Source organism: Meleagris gallopavo, chromosome 6, assembly GCF_905368555.1.
Source record: "Meleagris gallopavo chromosome 6, MGAL_WU_HG_1.1, whole genome shotgun sequence".
In the NCBI taxonomy this organism is placed as follows: domain Eukaryota; kingdom Metazoa; phylum Chordata; class Aves; order Galliformes; family Phasianidae; genus Meleagris; species Meleagris gallopavo.
This window is the reverse complement of record NC_139409.1, coordinates 14285811-14308013: the sequence shown is the minus strand read 5'-3', so window position 1 is coordinate 14308013 and position 22203 is coordinate 14285811. Positions and strand designations below refer to the sequence as shown.

The following is a 22203-nucleotide window of genomic DNA, read 5'->3' as shown; positions in this document are numbered from 1 at the left end:
CTCATCCTCCAAAAGGAACTAATATGTCATTGAGTAAAAAGATTGGTGTTCTGAATACAGGGGTGAGTGTACTAACTCATATTTCTATGAAGGAGTATTTATTTCACCTCACATGTCTCACGTTAGGCTTTAAAAACCCAAGAGTTTTTTCAGCCCACAACAGATGTCTCAGACTTCTGCACAGTGTTTTTCACCACCACCTGGAATTTCTCCTAGCTGTGGATTTTCCCATCCTTCCACCTTTATTTTGTCTGTTTGTCTTTCATGGGTATATTGGTTTTCTATTCTGTGACTTCTCCAAAGCCTTTTGTTGAGTGACTGCCCTTAGTACAATTCCCAGCACCTTCTTTCCAGTAGTAGCATTATGGCTTTTAAAAATCAGGATTCCCCTTGAGAGAAAGTCAGAGGATTACTTAATTCCATTCCCATCCTCATCATCTTAGCTCGTGGTCATCCATGCTTGTAACCATGAAGATGTCTCAATTTTTTTGGTAGGAAAAATGGAATAATAGATAAATCTTCAGAATGGGTTTGTGTATCTTCTTGGGAAAAAATAAAAATAAAAAAAATCAGAGATTGGAAAAAGTATTTCTTCTGTTTCAGAAGTTCCGAGAGTCAGATCTGATCATGCTGTAATGCTTCATACTTTTTAAATACCATGTTTCCTTGCACTTTTTCCCTTAGAAAATAAAGGGTCTAGAGGCCTAGATATGTTTAATATCTCAAATACCAACAGACAGCTGTCCATTATTAACCTTCATGAATTGAATAATTAGGTTACAATGCTTTGTTATTGGCTTTATTTTCATTGTTATTTCTTTTTGTGGCATGTGAGTGAATTGCAGTTGAACTGATCTGACAGAGCACAAAAGATTCTTAAAAATTAAATTCTTCCACAGAAATACTATATATAAAATCAAAGTTTTGCATATGCTAGAATAGCTACAGGTACCACCAGGCCTTTGCTATATTTGGTATCTCTCTAAGTTGCAATTTTAGTCAAACAGCTCTTGGGAGATTTTTAAAAGACTGCTTATGAAGCAATAAAGACAATTAATGAGATGTTTGAAAGGTTTTTTCCCTTTTTAGAAGTTCTGGCTCTTCATAACTCAATCCAAGCTTGTACAGTTTGTTTGGATTGTTTCTTGTCTTTGGACTGAGTTCTGTTTTCATGGTGGAAGAACCAATGGAAGAATGTCAGATAAGGGAATCAACCCAAGAGAAGATCATATAACATTTTCATCTTTCAGTAGAAGGGGAAGGAAGATTTAGCTTCTTTTTGAGGCAGATTACTTGGGGTCATTGTCTCATACAACCTCAGTGAGCGTTTCAATAAAACAGCACCATGTATGGAAAGATGGATGATCGTTTGCCTCTGAAACAGAACATTTTTATTTGTATGGCAAACACTTCTATTGGGACTTATTAATGCTCAGCTATTTCTGCAGTAGCCTTCCCAAAGAGAGAGTCTGTCTTTTTGTGTCTAACAGGTGCTTCTTTCCGTCCTTGGTATTCATCTGAAGTCAGGCTCATCTGTTAACTCCCTTCCTGTCTTTCCCATTCACTTACAAAAGGCTGGCAGGATTACATTTAAGAATGCCTATAATGCATGTCTAATCATTTATGTGAGTAAATACAGGTTTGGATTTTTTTTTGCTTTTTTTGGGAAACCGGTCTCTTTATTTAAGCTACTCTTAGGTGATCCCTTGTTAGATTCTTTTTTATTGCAGTTCATTCACCTTACACATGAATTTCAACGTTAAATGAAGCAGATAAGCTCTTTTAAATTAAAGTCTCAAAATATCTAGCTTTTTCCCTATGTAGACAGTGAGAATTCAGAAGTGTTGGACTAAATTGAATACAATTATTCATACCATTAAAAAGTCATGGGACATACCTGCTGTATGATAAATTCCAGTATCATAGTTAAAATCTTGCTGTTATCCCTCATGCACTAGTGTTCTAAATCATCTTCATTTGCTGATCTCTTTTTTAACTTATTTACTTGTTAGAAACTTTTCACAAGTGTTTCTGTGCTATGTATTGATCCTCATCAAACATAAGTGCCTACTTTCTTGGAAATTCAGCGTATCGTGTAGCTGCATACTGTAAAGCTTTAGTAAGAGCATTTAAGACTGGTTTTTAGCTTTAGGATCTTAGCTGCCATTCATTCAGCTGACATTATAGTAATGTTATACTAATTGAAGATCTAGTTTGCTAGTTCATCTAAATAGTTAATCTATTGAGAATTGAATGATACAGTTTGTTTTTTTTTAATTTAGGCTACAGCATCAATTCAGTATTTTGTTGTGTCAGGGAGCATTTGTGCATCTGAATTCCAACCAGAGGATCTGGTATATTCTCCCACTCATCCCTGCAGTACTTTGTCAAGGCTCTGATGGGGAGCAGATGCACTCTTACTGTGTCAGCATGTTGTGCAACTTTGAGAGTTCGCCCCATTCTCTCATCAAACCTTTGTGAGCCTGACTCACATTGAATGTGATGTTAACTATGTTCATGAGCTATTTTAACTCGATTTAACCAGATGAAGGTTATACTTCAGAATGGGAGCTGGAGAGCTAGTTTTTCAAGTTCATCTCAATGTCTAAAGCTCTAGATATAATTGCCTTTGCTGGTAGACTCGGTAGGTATACGTGAAAAAATCTGTGTACAGGAATGTAAGAGCAAATCCGGATTACAGCTTTTGAAAGTTAAAAATGCTGCCTTTGGAAACAGGATTAGAAGTTACTTGATCTTCAAAGAATATGAAGATCTCACTGAAGTGTGCTGTGGGCTACAGTCACAGCCCTTTGAAGTTCAGAGCTTAGTATGGCAAGACATTTTTATTTCCTTAGTATAATGTCAGAAATATCCATTCGGTTTCATTCTAATGTGTTTAAATATATATAGTTTTATTTAAATGTGTGAAAATTCCCTAACGTAATTTCCCATTGTTGTTATAGGAAGGTATATTTTCCTTAAGACACACATCTTTGGAATATTAAACCTTTCCTTAAGCTTTGTGCTATTCCATTTAAACAGGATAAATGAGACCTTTCATTGTGTCATGTATCCACCTGTTTAAATGGAACACCAGGGAAAGTCTGTCCTTGAAATCTAGTAAAATACTATAAATCCTTCACATATTCTTTGACTGTCTCTTTAATCCATGTTCTTACATTGCAGTCAGTTTCTGGGAGTGATAGCTGCTCATTATCTTGCAAAATGAACAAGCCACAGTTGTAGTGTATTTTCCACTTCACACAAATAAAAGATATAAATCGTATGTGATTTAATATTTCAGAAATAATTGAAAATCAGCAATGTGAAAAATCTGTAAGGTAAAACTGAGTATTGTAGAATGAGGATATACTTAAACATTGGAGAAACTTGGAATTTGTCATAGCACTCCCAGATGGTAATTTTATATTACTGGTGTTCTGGCTGATTAGCTGTGACTATGAATGCAAAAAGTTATGTGTCATTTATTAGTATGCATATTAAACTCAGATTATTCAAGATGCAACACTATGAAGCAGACCAAATCACCCAAAATATATGTATTAAAACTGTGTTCTTCAATGTTTTTATTATCCTACATCTCTTTGTGTTCTGTATTTTCAGATAAAAAGTAAATTAGAAATGTTTTGTGTAACATACAGTATCTACAATTTAGTCTTTCAGAGTCCAAAAGTCAGGACCCATGTTCTGAAAACTAAAATCTAGTACACCATTAAAAATGCTTATCTGCTGTTATATGAAATCAGAGCAAAGCCAAAATGTGGTTTGTCAACTTAAAAGAAAATTTGAAAGGAAAAAAGGAAATTCCCTTCTCTTTTGCCATAGGGAGAAAGTTCTAGCCAAGGGAAATACCAGAATATTGGAGTATTTTAACTGATTGTTGGATCAGTGTAAAAAGCTGAGTATTCTACTCATGACAAATTAATTGGAGCTTGAGGTTAAGGAAGACCATCATGAAATGAAATAAAATGATTATTTCTATATTTTTTTTGGATAACCTTAAATTCAGATTATATTTATGCAATATCAGTTCAAAGTTGCATCATTTGTTGCTGACTCAGAAATTTGTGAGAGGGTAAAGAAGAATGTCAAAGCTTCCTAAGATGTGTGAGTCTGTATGTGATATCTCCACCGTATATTTGGTTGTATCAATGTTGAAGACTTTACTAACTGCACATTATGATAGTCATAAAACTGTGGGTGCTAGAGAGAATTGCTGTAATAGATTATTATTGTATATAAAACATGTCACTGGCAGTTTCATTTTTCTGTGTCACATCTAGGAGGATCTCAAAGCTCTATAAATCTCTATCACAGTATTTTTAGTATCTGTGAAATAAGTGTTTAATACTGCATATAGACCTAGGTAATGGTGTTATATAAAATCACCAGTATTATCAAAATACACTTTTCTTCAGATGTGTCTTGTGAAGATTACCAATGATACCCAAATTAATGCCTCTAGATTCAGACCAACTGACGCATGGATGGATGGCCTGTAAGTGATACCTGTGCAGGGGTTCTACAGGAGTGGAATTATTTCCGCACAGTGATTAAGTTGGCATTAGGGAATGAGTTTACAACTGATAATTTATACTAACGTGAGTTTTCATGAATAATGCTAAATGGGACAGCTGCTCTATATTAAAAGAAATGCAGCTTTTGAGTGTGGATGAAGGTAATTATAAAACTGTGATTCAGACATGGTCTTAATGAGAATAAATCAAAATCAGATGTATTGCAGTTTTATTCCATTTTTGCTACAGCTATGGACAGAAATAGGATACTACACTTCTTTAGTGCTGTGGTCAATAGGAAGGAACTTGTAGGTAATTTGTATGCATGCTACTATGGTATGTGCCTGGTTTATGCCTATACATCTCTCACAATGAGTCTCTCCGCTTTGCTGCTGTCATATCAATTCTTGTCATTGACCACGTTCTCCCAGAGGAGTGCTGAGTACCTGTTAATGATGAAACAGGTTTTTTTGCTCATCTTCAACTTTGTGACATTTATTTGTGTTCAAGGGTTACTTTTTTACTGTGGTAATAAATCTCCTATTTTTAAAAATGTGTCTTTGGGAAAGTAAATCACAATCTTACCTATCAAATGCTTCTTTTAGTTAATGTTTATTTCATATGTGAGGAGTTTAATAATGGAAAAAAATTCAAGCATCACAAATAGGAACCTTATAGAAACAATACCGTCATCATATAAATAGATACAGCAGATTGAAGTCATCAGTTGGAAAGGATTTTTTGAAGAGTAAAAGGAGAGTAACTCTGAAATATTTCTTTCAGCCTTTCCTCCTTTTAGTTCACCGTTACGCTGTTTCAGTCTTTGGAGGCACTAGAAGAGAAAGGCTTCCCAGATATCTGTACATCTGTATGTGCTGAGCTTCAGTGCTCACCATGCTTGGTTACCTCTGGGGCCATAAAGCATCGAGGCATTGTGCTGTACCCAGCTGGGAGAGACAGCAGGCAGATGGGGGGATTCTTCTTTCCAACCTTCTGAGTAAGGCGGTGGGCTATGAAACCAGCACTGGAAATGTAAAGGTGAACTTACCTGGGGTGAACTGGGGAGGTGAGAGTGAAAGAAAGGAACTAAGGCACTCCTGCCTACTGTCGGAAGCTGCATTGAAGTTATTGGGTGCTTTTATCTCCCAGAGATTGAAAAAAAAAAAAATGCTGGGAGGGAGGAGGAAGAATAATCTGATTATTGCTGTTCTCTACTGTAAGTTTTTGTGAATGCTTAAAGTATTAGAATCATAGAGTCATAGAATGATTGATATTTTATTCTACTGATCGAATGATTCTGTGATTTAAAGTATTAAATTTACTTTAAGCTTCAGTAAAACTTCCTGACAGGAGAACTGGACAACACAGAATTGTACGGATTTTAGTTCCCATTTGTGGAAACCTCTCCAGCCTTGTCTTATACAATGGAGGTAACAGGCAAGGGATACAGTTAACTTTCTCATGTACCTTTGTCTTTCTCATTTCTGAATTTTAATTTTTTTCTTTTGCGACCTTTCTACTATTTCCAAACCCATAAGCACCTTGTAGTATTTTCAAATTTTTCAAATTATGCTGCTACTTAGAATTTTCTTATTTGCATGTAGAATTTACATGAATTCAGAGACAATGGGGAGAGACTACTTGTTCAGTAGTTAGCTTCTTCATTAGAGAAGGGACCATCATTTGAAGATACAATAGAGAAATTAGCATGGCATGTCCCTCTGTCTCGCCAAAAGTCTTCATTTTGCAAAACTGTAAAGCTTCTGTTTTTAGCAGGAGAACTGCAGAGTAATGTAAAGACTGAAAGCAATGGGCTGAAAATTACATTTCTTCAGTCGCTTTTCCAAAGTAGCCCTAATAAGTCAAACATTTCAAAATCAAAATTTTTTTTTATGATGGTATAGGTAGAGGTGTACATTTCCAAATCTAATTTTAGATTATTATAACTGAGTATGTATACATACATAAACATTGTTCTCCTGTATTTTAAGATTATCATTGGACCAAAACTGAATACTTGCAATATTTGTCTATCTGCTCAGGATAGCTAAAACTGTATGGGGACCCCAGAAGCACCGCCGCTGGATGACCCAGCTGCTCTCTGTACTAAATGCTGAGAGGTCAGCCTGCATATCACAGAGTAACCTTTCTGAACTGTGTCTACTGCATGTAGCAACTTGGTACCAGTTTCAGAGCTCCATTGCCATCTATACATCTTTACTCTCATGCAGTGCTGAGCGATTTGGATCCTTGCTGGCACCCATGTCATCTGCACCAACCTCCTTCTGGTATCCAGAGGTTCACAGAATTGTAGGGGTTGGAAGGGGCCTCCAGAGATCATCAATTCCAACCCCCCTGCCAAAGCAGGTTCCCTACACCATTGCCAGCTGTGTTCAGCTTTCCTGGAAGGCTGTGCATTGGCACTACAGATCTAGACTATTTTTGAGGACAGACTTTAATTCATAGAACTTGTCACATGTTCTCAACCATCTTTAACTCCAGTATAAGGTTATTACTGGTTGTGGCTGGCACCTGTCACCACAAACTCTTGGCTGCAGTGGTACGTGGAAGGACCATACACATCTTTCAGTGTTGTCACATCCTGCTGGGTCTGTCAAGAATGTGCTTAATCCCTTCAATAATTAAACTGTGAAAGAGTACATGGTCTGGCTGCTTGTAGTAGAGAGGAGAAAAACAGATGTCCCAAAAGGTCCCTTCCCTCTACAGGTGGTATAGATTTTGGTGCCAGTCTCATTTAATTGATGTTATAAAGGATGATTAATAGAAATTTTTATCCTGGAGCCTCTGCAGACAGAACTGTGTGTCCTTCCAGAGATGTCTGGCTGCAGATGCACACCCTTCAGGGTCTTAGTTCAGATCAGGCTGGCACTTATTGCTCTCACTGTGCATTGATTTGGGAGCACTCTTAGGTGTGTTGTAGCCACTAGCAATCAGCCCAAGACCAGAGGAGAACTAGTTTTGTTGAGCGACCACATGGAAGCAAGCTCACCATCTATTTATGTCTGTGTTACCCCTCCCTGCCTGCTCACATGGGTGCAGCCTTGCTGCCCTGGCCAGCAGAACCAGCAGAGATTCCTACAAAGCCTGTACAGTCAATGGGACTCCTTTTCAGATCCATTCCCTGATTCAGTGTTGGGCACAGCATCCCAGAAATGATAAAGTAAAATCTAATGCCTTAAGTATGTAGCTGAATAGCTGAGGATATAGGGAATATTTGTGCCTAGAGTTCATGTTAGTCATGGGCAAAGTAGGGCGTTGGCTGAAACCCCATTCCAGGGGCGGCAGATGAGGCAGCAGCACTGCCTGGTCACTGCTCCTGGCATTCATCCACCTCGCTAGGACAAACTTCAGCTGCTGCTGGGCTTCTGAGCAATGTGCTACCCAGCTGCCCTGTTCTGATGTAGTTGTGCCTATGGGACTGAGGAAACTCTACGTCTGACCAGTGATCAGATTAACAAAGGCAAGCAGCAAAAATGTAATCGCCGAGGCTGGAATATATTGCCAGATTTGCTCCAAGTGCAGCTTATGTCATCGCAGAGCCTGGTGCCAAGGCTGCGGCCATTTAGCATGATGCTGCAGAACTGTCTGTACTCACATCATCAGGCTTTGCTCCAGGTTTTACCAGGTCGATAAAGAAATTGAACACAGAGCTTTGGATTTGTAACTTCAAGTACTGTCTGATTTGAAATCCGTGATTTAAAATTGGCAAACAGAAGTTTGTATTTACACCATTGACTTTAACATGTGTCATGTAGGCATAGCCCAGCCCACCCAGTAGTGCACAGTAGAGAATGTAGCAGTATGTGGTCTCATTGCAAAGTCTGTGTTAAACTTTCCTTGAATTGACCAAAGACCAAATAATTCAGTACATGTGTCTTGGGATGATTTCTGTACAACAGTGCACATGAAGTGCATCAGATTTTATGGTTTCTATTTCATCAGAATATTCACTCAAAATGTGTGTGCCAGGCTGTATTTGAGTGGGAATTGGCATTCACTTATGCAGTGTAAAAATGTCTTGAAACGGATTTGTATTAGTTAAACAAGAATTGTGCTTAGTAGGTGTAAATATTTAGTCTTACGTTTGTATAAATATTCATATATTTATGTAAACACATGTGGGAGATGTAAGTTTGATCCCTGCAGGCAGAGGAAGGAACTGAAGCCAGTTCCCTTTTTCCTGTGCGGGCAGCTCACATGTGTGTGTATGTATATAAATAAGCAGTGACTCACCCTTTATATATATCATACAGTTCTGTTCTCCACAGCTATAGCACATATGCAGTGTGTTTTAAAAGCAGAATGACTTTTCTGAAAATTGCAAGTAGGTTTTCAAATTAAATTTTAAAATGATTATCTAAGAATCTAATCTAGCTATTTTATTTTTTATTTTTTATTTTTTGTAGTTTTCCTTGAGTGATTTTATTAATGGCATAATACATTTTCCTCACACTTTCCACATAACGAGATCTCATTTTAAATTCTTTTTACTGCTGCATAAGCTGCCCAGGTGATGTTTTGTGCAGCTCCCGCTGCTCTCTGCTACACTAGTGCCTGTCCCAGTGCTGCAGGAAGTCTCCCTGCTGCCCAAGGGAGGCTGGGGCAGGGCTGGGAAGCAGTGAATAATTCCACCAAGGGGATCCTGCACTTGTTTGGAAGGTAATGGCAATGTTTCTAAATAACCAGCTGGTTGTATGGCAAAAAAAATCTACATAGATAAAACAGTGTAAGTGGAGGGTGCTGTGGGGTGCACTGTCCTAGCATTTTACTTGCATCGTTGGACAAAGGTTGGAGAAGAAAACAGCGTATTGTTCTCCTGCTGTTCCTATATGCATCTGCATCCTGGATACTGCATGCAGTCATCTGCCCCATGTGAACAAGGATGCAGCAAAACAGAAGAAGCTCCAGGGAGGTACACAGAAATGATGAACAGGTTCTCTATGAGTAACAGTAGACAGGAACTCACAAAAGAAGGGCTGTGCAAGGAAGCACACAGCTGTGGAGCTGCTTGCCTTAGAATGTTGCGGGTGCAAACATTTTTGTGAATTTAAAAAGTGACTAGATAAATTGATAAAAAATGAGGCTGATGGGCATGAAGTCAATGTCTTGTTTAGGAATTCCATAGACAATAACTGTTGTAAAGGGTGGAGAATTAATCAAAAGGCATCAACATCCCTTTCCTTAAGCTTTTCCACATGTTTCTACTCAGATGCTAACAAGGTTCTGTATGTATTATTGTATCAAAGGCACTTTTTAATTTTGAATTTGTGTATTAAACTGGCTGGAAAAATGTGACAACAGAAATATCTAACTGTGCTAAAGACACTGGGCAGCTTATCAGCAAAATGATAAAAGTACAGCATTTCATTTAGCAATAGTAATAAACTTAATAGCATACCCCCAAATACTGCATGCTAAATTATCAGGTTTCTGCCTTTGCAGTATATTTCACTTTAAATATTTTTAAGGCTGAAGCAAAAGAACGTATAAGTGCAGATTTTCAGTTGAACTGGTAGACAGTGAATGGTCTCTAATTGATTATTGTGTGCCGTCAGAGCAGTAATCCATGAACCAAGAATGCCCTTCAAACAGCGCAGGAACTGTTCCAGTTTGTAGAATCAAAGGTTTCTTTTCTAACAGCGCTCTGGAGCAAGTTTTCAAAATTTATTATTAGACTTGAAAGAGCTTTTAGAAGTAGGGATTTGTAAAAGATCAGAATCGTTCACAAGTTGTTCTGGATCTTCAGCCTTTTCAGTGTTGAGATACTGAGCCCATGCAACTTAAGTGTGTTGACTGCAAGTGTTCATCTCATTTAATAAATGTAGGTTGATTGTGTTATTTCTCAAATCCCAAAGAACTTGTTGTTTTGCTTTTTTTCCCTATGGAAACATGTAGAATTTCAGATTAAGCATGAAGTATACAAAAGGTGGGTAGTAAGAATGTCGGACCATACTCTGTATTGATATAGTGACCACTCGTGAGTACAAATAAAGAATTGTAATGGCAAGGCCCTTCTCTCTGTTAGCTTCCATGTCCAGGTAATGCAGATTAGAGATTATGGATTCATTTCTGTTTATTAGTGCAATTCCATGCCATTGCCACCTCATTTCAAAGTGTTCCTGTATGTATTCCACCACATACGTTTTTTTCTTGTTGATATATATAAATTCCTATCAGAATTAGAATGTTATTGACTTAACTGGGGCATTCTTCTTGTTGGGAATGGTAGAGTAAACTAACTGTTAATACTCATGTTGTCTAGTAATTCTGATCTAGTGAGTGGTGGCTAGGTTCCTACTGCCAGCTATACTTGCCATTTAAGGGAATCTTCCAATATAATACTTGCTGTGGAAACAGTGAGTCCTATAGGCTTTCATCACTGCAAGTCCTATAATTTTTAATGACTGCAATGCTGGTCTTCTCCTTAAATTTCCTATGAACGTGAGTTTTAAATCAGAGAACTAAAGATTATTTTCCATTCAAGTACCATGTTTGAATTTGACTACAAATGTGTATTGTGATTTCATAGCTGCATTCAACCAGTCAAATAATATGTTTCTCTATTTAAGCAACTTAAACAGTATTCCATTTGAACATATTTCTTTTTTAATGAGAACGATGCAACATCACGTGTGTTTCAGCATTCAGGACTCTAAAAATACAGAAAGCAAAGCTCATTTTCTGCAATCCATTTTGCAGTTGTTTGCAATAAAAATGAAGAAGGAGCAATGAAAGCTTCAACCACAGACACTTCTTTATGGTTCAAGAATCAGGATAGTGTAGCAAGAAATTAATCAACAAAAAAAAATTATGCTTCATCAGATGTATTTTTCATGTGTTTTCAACGATTGTTTCATCTTTGTTACAGAAGTAGTAATGATATAATAATTGATATTTACTTAAGGGCCCTCAGCCATTCCTCACATGTCTTTCCCTCCAGATCTTTCCCCATTTTTGCAGCCCTCCTTTGGATGCTCTCTAATAATTTTATGTCCTTTTGATGCGATGCTGCCCAGACTGCACCCAGTGCTTGAGATAAAGCCACAGAACAGGACAACCCCTCCCTCATCTGCTGGCAGAGCTGGGCTTGGTGCACCCCAGGGCGCAGGTGGCCCTTTGGCTGCCAGGGCACACTGCTGGCTCACAATTACCTTGCCATCAACCAGAGCCCCCAGACTCCTTTCCACGGGGCTGCTCTCCAGCCTCTCATCCTCCAGTCTGCGTATGTCCAGGGCTGCCCCATCCCAGATGCAGAATCCAACACTTGCTCTTGTTTAATATCACGTGGCTGGTGACTGCCCAGCCATCCAGTTTGTCAAGATCTCTCTGCAAAGCTCTCTGCCCTTCAGGGAGAGAATGCCATGCATGCATCAGTGTGCTACAACGTAATGGGGTTTTAATTTCAATTAGCTAAAAATACATAAAATTACAGAGTTTGATTGTTTTTAAGCCATCATTTCTATTAATGCATTCTTTGAAATCAAACGCTTGACTTTGAAAGTCAAGCATTCACAAAAAGTTGGAAAATGTCAGAATGGAGACTGTTCAAAGGATTTTAATTTGTCCCTTGCATGTATGCATAATGATAAGATCTTTAATTATGTGATCACATAAATTTTTCACAAGAGGAATGGTGCCCGGAGAATGAATCAGAGATGTTTATTAAAGGAAGCCCTTGTCTCCAGAACCCTTGCCTTAATTGCTGCGAAGCACGGTAATTCAAGTAGAGGGCTGCAGCAGTCAAAAGCAGGCCCTCTGAGGGTCTGAAGGCACCACTGAGAAGCTGGATTTCATTCTCGCTCTTTCACGGAGCAGTTAGGTGGTTTGGGAAGGTCCCGTATTCTGGAGGTGATCTGTTCCCAGGTGCCACCCCACCTGCCTGGACTCTGAGTACAGCATCTGGGCTGAGCACCCCTGTGCTTTGGACATGTGAATTGCTATAGGAACGTGAAGTCTTCTGCAAAGTGAGAACCCAGAGGCCTTACACTGACGTGGTAATTGCAGAATTGCTGACAGAATCCTCTCAGTTTTAAGTAGTCAGTTTCTTGTCTGTAAAATGGAAACACCATCGCCCAGCTACGGCAAAATTAATTAAATGCTTTAAAGCATTTGTGCTGAATGCCTCGGAGGGAAATACCAAACATATAATGAGGACTCTAATTCTGGCATGCTTCCTGTAAAGGAGGCTTTGGGAGCACCGCTGGCTGATGGGACTAAAAAGAACGTGTAGGGTCGTTGTGCTCTGAGACGAGGAGGCCGGATCCTAGCAGCGCTGGGCTGCAGTCACAGCGTGCCCTCATTCTGATTTGATTTTCATCTTCCCTGCAGACAGAATACTTTAAACCTAATAGAAGGAGTTCTACTTAATTTACCAAACCAAACAAGGAAATTAAAAAAAATAATTGAGGAATTAGTTATCTGCATAGCTGAAATCTGAACATTTGCCTATATATCTGTATATATATTGTGTGTGAATTTTGATCTCTACTGTTATTTATATCTTTTGCCTGTGGCAAAAGTCTGTATGTCGGGGTTTTGTATTCACAGTCCTCTACATGTAAGCACCACTGCCAACTGGACAAAAAGATTTTTCCATGTCCTCCTTGTATTTTTTGTCTATTCTTGACCTTTTTAAAACTTGCATTTACTGCTTTTCAGGCAAGGAAATTGATAAATCTCTTCTGCTGCGGTGACGGTACCTATGCATGTCTTACCTTTCACACTATATTACCTCAATACCTATTTTACTTTGGAGGATTTGTTATAGGATATTAAATGAGAATCAATTTATTGATAGAAGTGGGTCAAATACTAGTATTTAGGCAATTTTATCTAAATTTGTGCCTTAGAATAGCTTGATACCATGAATTATGGCACATACTACATTTTTCAAATAATGCTACATGTATAAAATATGGAAACATGATTATTTTAGATTCAAAAGGCTCTTTTGTCATGCTTATGCATATTTGAGTTGGGACATTTTTTTTTCTCTGAAATGGGGAGGAAATGAGATAGCAGCTTGTCCATTCATAATATTACTCACTTTCCCTGCTTAAATGCATTTTCAAATTACTAGAGTATCTATGAAAAAAGAGAAAGAAAGAACTAACTTCAGAAGAGCTGGAGTTGAGTTTCCCATTTATCTACATTAATAAGCAGTGTTCACATGAGACAATCAGTCTGTCTTGCGGTGTGCTGACAGTGCCAGTAGGCAGGTGGTGCAGAGTCCTGTGGCTGTGTGCAATTCTGCAACCACCAAAGGGCTCCCGCAGCCAGGGAACTCTTCTGGTTTGGTCATTGATTACTATAATCTCTCTATTAAACTGTATTTTGAAGCATTTCAGTAGGAAGTTCAAACTTGACAGTGGAGAATTAATATAGAGATTACGTAAATGTTTAATAGTTTTTGAACTTTCAACAGATTTCAACAGGTAGTGAGAATATATTTTTTCTTAATACATAATCTGTACTGTTTAAGTTGAAATTGTCATTGCTGATCTTTTGTGCTCATAGATTAAGGCTATTTTAGTAACAATCTGCTTCTATATGTCAGGAATATGTATGTATCATTATGTGATTGTGTGTCTGCAAGATTCTTAATGTATGATGTCCGTGATGACAAGGAATAGCTATTACCTTTTTATGGCAGAGAGCTGGAAATGTTATCCTAAGTCACCTCAGAGATTTTCACATTCATGTCTGTACTGCTGAGCCTCCAGCGTGCTCTAGGTGTATCTGCAAGAGCACTTTAGCCCAGAGCAGGAGCACTTTAGTACTTCTGAGTGCCGTATCCTTGTTGTTCCCATTTAGTGCTCCTATCAAGTATTTCATAGAGTACACTGTAATGTACTTAAAGGAAGCGTATAGCATCCTTCTGTCATCCATATCGGAATGGCCTGGTGCAACCTCATTCTGGACCGCGTGTGCAGCAGTCTCCTGGTTCCTGGCCATGGCAGAAGCCCAGCAGCCTGCAGGTGCCTTCTCCTGTGCCGCCATTATGTCCAGATTGCTTTCGTGCTGCTGCCGTCCACATAGGGAAAAAAGAATTAATGATGTGACTCCATAGAGATGTCCTAGATATAGTGTCTGGCTACAGTACTGAAAGCTTTGGAGTTTTGTGCAGTAAATTAAGAGTATATTGATCAGTATTTCGCTTTTTGTCTATCCACAGTCACCAATTACAATAACGTGATAGAAGCAAATTCAGATTCAGATGACGAAGATAAATTGCATATAGTGGAAGAAGAAAGTATAACTGATGCAGCAGATTGTGATGCAAGCGTGCCAGAAGATGACTTGCCAACAGACCACACAGTGTTACCAGAAAACAGTGAAAGGGAAGGGAGCACAAACAGCTGCTGGGAAGATGAAGGTACGTTCATTTTCACTGATGACTCTCTGTAGAGCAGTGTTTCTAAGAGGAATCAATAGAATTTTTTGTTACTTTGTTACTGAAATGATTAGAACTGATAAACATGCAATTATTGCGTTATACTTTATTTTCTTAATTCAGTGTATGAGATATAGCCCTATGTGTGCCTCAGTTCCAGCCACAATTCTTTAGTATCCACTTTGCTAAAACTTGTGACTTAAGAATAATTGTGTGACCTCACATCTAAATGTGGTCCAGCTTTTACGTAGCTGCTCTTGCCAAGGTGTGCTGTGAAATGTGGAACTTGAAGCTAAACTATTAGGTAGATGATTTTCTTAGTTCTGCAAAATCTTTGTTCTCCTGCAGTTACATAAAAATGGGCTGCATGGAGACTATTTCTTGACGCAGCCAAACGTGTGTAGGAAGCCTGGGGTATGGACTGAGTCTGGACTCAGATGTGGACCAAACATTTCTCAGGGCTACACCTGCTGATGGTTACACCCAGTATCTTACCTGTGGCTGCCTCTGGAGAGTCTCAGAGCTCCAGATATGTAATGACATCTTTTTTGACTTCCTATTTCAAATGTGCCATTTTAATTAAGATTTGTTGACTAAAATGAAGCATTTGAACCAAACACTACTGTAATTGTGTAGTGAGAATCAAATGGTATTCTCTCTGCCTTGGTCATTGGTTACTCAGCCAGGCTTCCATCAGACAGATGATTGCTTACAGGCTTACTAAAATTACTGTAAATTTCTTATGTAAAAATTACGAGTTCTGAAGCCTCTTTTGTAGCAGCCAAGAGGATTTTTTTATCTGATAGTAAGGTTTTTTGAAATAGATTGTTTGAACTTCTGGCAAAGGCTGTGTGAGAAAAATGAACGCTAAATTATGTTTCATGGAGCTTTGATTTGCCATGGTAAAACTCTATTTACTTTTTTATGGCTTTCATAGAAAGAAAGGTGCAAGCTGAAAATCACATCATCAGTCTTGGTTGTACATTAGAAATCCTAAGAGTAGGGTATTGAATACGTGATCTTCATCTCAAAGGGAGAGTGCTGTGGTAGTGTCTGTGCAATGCTGACACTGTCACTGTGAGTGGCAATTGTCTTTAGTAAACATACACTGTGGCAGTTTTACTAAGTTGTTTTTCATCACTGGATTAGTTCTTAGTACTCAGTACTACTTAGTACTGAAAGTTCCTAGCTGTAGTTGGACTTGACAGAATGGGTTTTTTTACACATTTATTCAGTTCGCAAGCGCACAAGAATAGGAACACACGTAACATCTCTTTATCAGATTAGTTTCCTTCCGTTTCCAGTCATTCTAACTGAACTTCTACAAGACCTTCAGAACAGGTGGTTTAAATATAAGGTGTGTATCTCCAGAGGTTTAACTGAAGCAGTCACACAGATTTGAAGAAGTGAACCACGTGTATCCGGCACCAGTTGCTGGCGGGGTGCCAGCATTCATGTGTGCAGTGATCCTATGATGTGAGCTCTTTTTGCTTTAGGTTAAACTAAACCCTGTGCTACAATTAAGAAAGGACATGTCAAACCCTATTGATTTAGTATGTTAATAAACTTGAAAAAAATATTAGTTATGTATTTGAGTATTTAGGAAATCTAGAGATCTCAGGCCTGGAACTAAGATAGATTTGAAAAATTGAACAGTTAAAAATATTGTGCCAACAGTGAAATAACCTTTCAAAACTAGTGGAATTATGTTTTACGTATAAGGTCCTTCTGGAATTCAAAATAACTTTAACATATAACACATTAGGTTGAGCTTGTGTACAGTAAGATAGATTGTGTTCTCTCAGTGGTGGATTGCTGGTGAAGGCTGCTGCACTATTTTGTATTAATTACATTTGAGGGGAAGTTAAATGTTCGTGGCATCAACTTGGTCAAGTTTTCTACTTACAACCAAATTTTCTATTTTTCTGCTGAGTTATCTTATCGAACTCTGGATCTTTATAGTCAGCTTGTGACATTGTGGTAGTGTAATGCTTGGTGCCTGTGACCTGGAAATTAGCATTTAACTCTGGAAGTCCCATGGAGCAGTTCATGAGAAATGGGCTGATGCTGCACAGAGCAGAGCCAAGTAGTGCTGCCATGCTGAGGTGGCTGTGGCAGGGCCAGGCAATGCTCAGTGGCCTTAAAGAAGCCAACCTGGTTGTGGTTTCTGAGTGGCTGACTAGATCTAATTCAATGGCTCTACCAGGTGCTGTAGAGATGCATAAGAGTGTGGCTGAGTGTCCGTACTCCCACCCAGTGCAAGGAGCTTGCTCAGCCCCTCTGCTGCTTGCCAGCAGTAGAATGGAACTTGCTAGATACACTGTAATTTAAGCCCCTATGGGTAATAACTTACAGATAGTAGCTCTGTGCCTCATAACCTATTTCATAATGGGGAAAAATCACAAACCTTTTTAGGAAGAAAAATAGTGTAGTTGGTATCATAAATATTTTTAAGAAATGAAATTTTGGATTTGAATTTTCATTGCCTGCATTCAACTGCCATACATATTCTGAACAAAGCTTGTGGTATCAGGAGCCAAAAATACAATTACTTCACAGTCAGGTATTGACTAATATTTTATGTACTGTGGTGAGGTTTTTTTTCAGATACTAATTCGAATCAATGAAAGATTTATGTCATACAGTTTCCTTTTTACCTTTTTTCTTTTGTTTGTGAATATCTGCAGATAGAGCTCCCCCCCTTCCCTTTTTAAGTATGGTAGGTTTTGTAAAAGTAGACCAAACCGAGAGTCTTTTCCTTTAAGGAAACCATTTGCATCTGGGATATCAAACTTGACCTAGGATTTCTCATCTCATGTATAAAGGAGAAATTGGCTTTTCCTGTATTTGGCTCATTCTGCAGTTGTGACTAGACATGCCAAAAATTTTCCCTGCACTGAATTAGAGTGAACTAATGTAAATAAAAATAAAACAATTGGCATTTTGGATCCTGGCAGTCATATATTCTAGCATCTTAAATCACGTAAGGGTCTTTCTTTGCATTATAGCTCTGAAGCACATACCACCTCCAAAATAAAGTATTGACTGCTATTGGCTGCTATTGTATTTACATACAGTAAAATAATATACTAATAAATAAAAGAGTGAAAAAAATGTTACCATTTCACTATACACTCCTAAGCCATTCTGTGTTTCTCTAAAGAAAGGGGAAGCAGTGTGCAGCTTTGCAGACATGACCTGCAGATCATCAACTGTTTCCAAAAATTGCTAATTGAAAAAAAATGAAGTAAATTTAATATTTTTATGGTACTCTGTTTTCTGGAAATGATGTTCTAGTGTATCAGTTAGCTGCATTTAAATAGCTCATTCCGTATTTGCTGGAGAAACACACTGTCCTAGTCTTTACCTGTCTTTACCTGTCTTCAAATAATGCCTTAATGGCTAGTGTGTAGTATGGTTTCCTTTGAAAATTTAATTTCTTTCACTGTGAAATATCTCTGTGGTTCAACCAATTATGCTGGAGTAATGTGGAATCCATATTTTTGAAAGTATGTTATCCTTTAATGCAATTAGAGAAGTGGAAAAAAATGCTGTAGAAATAGCTCCTCAAATACATTACATTATTGTGTGTATGTGTTTTATTGTGTTTTGTTGTTGTTGTTGTTGTTGTTGTTTGAGGGTGTTGGTTTGGGGCTTTTTTTTGTTTTGTTTTGGTCTGGTTTGTTTTTTTGAATATTTGTTGTTCTTTTTCTGAAATGTAATATTTCAGCAGGAAAAGAAACAAAGGAAATCCTGGGGCCTGAAGCTCAGTCAGATGAAGTTGGATGTACAGGTATTTATTTGTTTATCTGTGTTCCTTGTTCTTACAGCTTGTCTGCCAAAGCTTCAGCGATGAGAACAAAAGAGAGAATAACACTGGTCTTATTGGTAGAATACAACTACGGGCCAGTAGGTAGTGTTTAAAATTAATAAGGAATACACCAAAAATAAACGTAGGCTGGTGCTTATCTTCTTTTCCACTCCTCTACTTGTACTGATTATACAGAAAGCAAAATGAAGTGTGGATCTTCCAGAATCAAACCAGGACAGACTTTTTCAAATGTAGGAAGCAAAATGTTAAACTGTCTTCAAACTACAAGGCCTAAATTGTTATACGTGCTGCATTTAAGAATTTTAGGAGAGATAAACATAAGGTGCAAAAATGCACTGAGTTAAAGAATGCATTTTTGCAAAGTTTGCAAAGAATGCAAACTGTGCTTTTAGTAATTTTTTTTTAATTGTCATTATGCGTCTGTTTCTCTGTGTTAAAACTTTGCATGTTCCTATACCTTAAAGGACCTATGCTAGTATTCGTAAGGAGCTGTGAAATCCTTGGACAGAGGTTGATTTGGAAATATGAGTTATTGATCTCTTTTCCAATTTTTTTTAATGTTTTCATTTGACATATTATATGTTGGTTTTTTGATCCCAGTAAAAGAAGATGAATGTGATTCTGATGCAGAAAATGAACAGAACCATGACCCTAATGTTGAAGAATTCCTTCAACAAGAAGATACAGCTGTTATTTACCCTGAAGCACCTGAGGAGGACCAGAGACAAGGCACACCAGAAGCTAGTGGTCAGGATGAAAATGGTAAATATGCCACCAGTTCAGTTCATTCAAAATAAATTATGTTAAGCACTTGACCCCAAAGTTCTGATATATTTTGAAAGACAACAGCACATGATACTTGATTTTGTGATGCAAGACATGCACTGGGAGTCAGTTGTATGAGTACCTAAATGGTAGTGGGAAGTAAAATTAAGCTCTCGTAAATCTATTGGGGTTATTTTCCCAAAAAAAAAACAATAGAGAAAATTGAAACATTACTTATACAAAAATATTTGTATGATTCTTAATGGAAGCCTTTCCAGTAGACTTTGAAAATATCGTTTCGTATTGAAATAAGAAAGTTTTTATTTTATTATGACTTGTTTTTGTTCTTAGTTAATTCCTCATGAAACACTTAATTGAAAATAACACCCTACATAAATGGTTTGGAGATGTTATGATCCAGTTGTTCATTAAAAATGTACCTATTTGAACAAAAGATGTCATTGTGGGTGTATTAGTTTACTGGAGTCTAAGGGAGAGCAGTGAAAGGGGTGTTGCTGACAAATTTGTCCCAGTCTCTCAGAGTTCTTACGTTATTATACATTTTAGTAATAAAAAAGAATATATTTAAGAAATGTAACCTGAGTACCTGCCTATATGTTACGTAAGTAGGATGTGAATTTCCAATGTTCTGTGATTTACTTCACGTTTCATAAAATTCAATTAAGATATATTCTTAACAGTAGCATTTTAAAGTTTTTTAAAATTTTAATCTGTGGTTGCAGTGGCACAGCTTGTCAGGTTAGTTTTACAGACTTGCAATGATTTCCATGCAATCATTAAAAAAACACTTTAGCATTAATAATTGAAATTGTACCTATCTCTGTAGGTTCAGATTGAAGTGCTCTGAAAGTCACAATGCTGAACAATGATGCTCAGTGTTTTAATAATTTGTAAGAGAAAATGCCAGAAATGTAGTGATATTTGGTAAAGGTAGATTCCTCCATAGCAGAAGAGGGACAAGTGAGGTGACAGAGCATCAGAGTATTTAACACTGGGCTTTGTGAAACCTCTGCCATTTTGGCATTTGCTCCAATAGAAACAGAATTTAAGTTGTGCTTGTGACATTTCTACTGACTTGTATTTGTGCTGATATGTGGTATTCCTTATGTCATGTGAATTGAATTGTAGATGTAAAAAATGAACTGGAGGGAAGCATGCCGTATCCACACATGAGCATGTGTTCATTTTACTTAGTCTTGGAGAAACAGAAACTGAACTGGTTAGAACAGCACAAAAATAGTGAAGTCTGAGTGTTACCAGCTTGTTCCCATAAGGAAGGAAAAAGATCCTGTGTGACAGAAAAGTTGTTGTTTTTACCTAATAAAGAAAACTGGTCTGACTCTCCACTGTTGCAAAAACATTGGTGTGTTCAGTGAAAATGGCAGGAAATTCCACACAGATAGGGATTGCTGCTGTATAGAGCACATATGCAATCTATGGCAGTAACTGCTGGAAGATGTCACGAAGATAGATGATTCAGAAGTACTTCAGAAACTACTGGTTAATTTTATCAGTATTAATAATTGCTTATACTTCAGCAACTTCAAATGACAATCTGTACTCCAGTTTGCACCTCACGATTCAGATTATAAAGTAGTAATCTGTGCAGATGCTCCACTTTCCTCTCATGCTGTCACTCAGCACAATGGATAGATGCTTTGTTGCAAAATTTGCTTTCCATTTCCCTTGAAGCATGGTCACTGGATGTTATCAGACCTCATAAACAGATAGTTTGATCCAGTATTGTGAACTCTGCATTTTTGTAAGCACTTTTTCCATTAATCTATAAAGTAAAATGTTTTTTAAATCTCAGAAAAAAAAATCCTTCCTAGCATGGAATAAATTACTATATATTACTATATATTACTAAATGCTGATAAGAAAAAATGGAGTTAAAGCTTCATAAATGATGACTTCTGAGAAATATTCCTGTCAAATTAATATTCAGCTTCAATCTGATTTCACTTTTTGCTGGTACAGAAGTAACTTCACAGAAGCCAATAGAATAAATCCCATAGTTGTATTAGAATCATATTTATGGCATCACATCTGATATCTTTTCCTTCTGTCACTCATCTGCTTCTCCTGCATAACTATAAAGAGTATCAGCTGTGTTTCTGTTCTCCTTTCTCTTACAATTTTGTGTTGAGAGACAAGTAAATCATTCTCTGCAGCCTAAAAATACCGCTCATTCCTCAGGATCTGGAAATAGGGTGACCATTAAGAGTTGCAGTGCTAGACTTATTTTGTGAACACGATTTCAGGGTTGCCAGTGGTAGGGCTAACCAGGCCTACAGAGATTGCTAGGTCTAAAACCACGTGTTACAGTGGTCAAAGTACTTTCTCATCAGAGACACGTGCAGAGGCTCTGGTGCTGTGTGGGGACAGAGGTGTGGTTTTGGGGAACATCACTGTGCTGACATCCTCCAGCACACACTGGGACAGCTGCACCCTACAGCAGGCAGTAACACAATACCTAAAGAAAAAATGCGAACAGTCGTCGTTCCTTTTCTAAGCCAGACGATGCTTTCCAGCAGCTGCCTGTTATCTTACAGTCGTAAGTATGAATATAAACTGTGTCTGTCGATGTTGGTTGAGTTCAGAATTTACATCTTATTTAAATTTGCCATTTT

At 37.7% G+C, this 22203-nt stretch overlaps 1 protein-coding gene across 4 annotated transcripts in view; it reads left to right on the top strand.

The window, feature by feature from the left end:
- Positions 1 to 22203, top strand: part of ZEB1 (zinc finger E-box binding homeobox 1) — a 105659-nt gene that overhangs the window by 70517 nt on the left and 12939 nt on the right. For 3 of the 4 annotated variants that reach the window (XM_085227121.1, XM_085227123.1, XM_085227124.1), the window contains exons 2-4: positions 14734 to 14934; positions 18683 to 18745; positions 19385 to 19546. In XM_085227121.1, the coding sequence (XP_085083247.1) occupies positions 14734 to 14934; positions 18683 to 18745; positions 19385 to 19546 (426 nt within the window). The remainder of the gene's footprint in view (positions 1 to 14733; positions 14935 to 18682; positions 18746 to 19384; positions 19547 to 22203) is intronic. The other variant, XM_085227122.1, reaches the window with a different exon arrangement.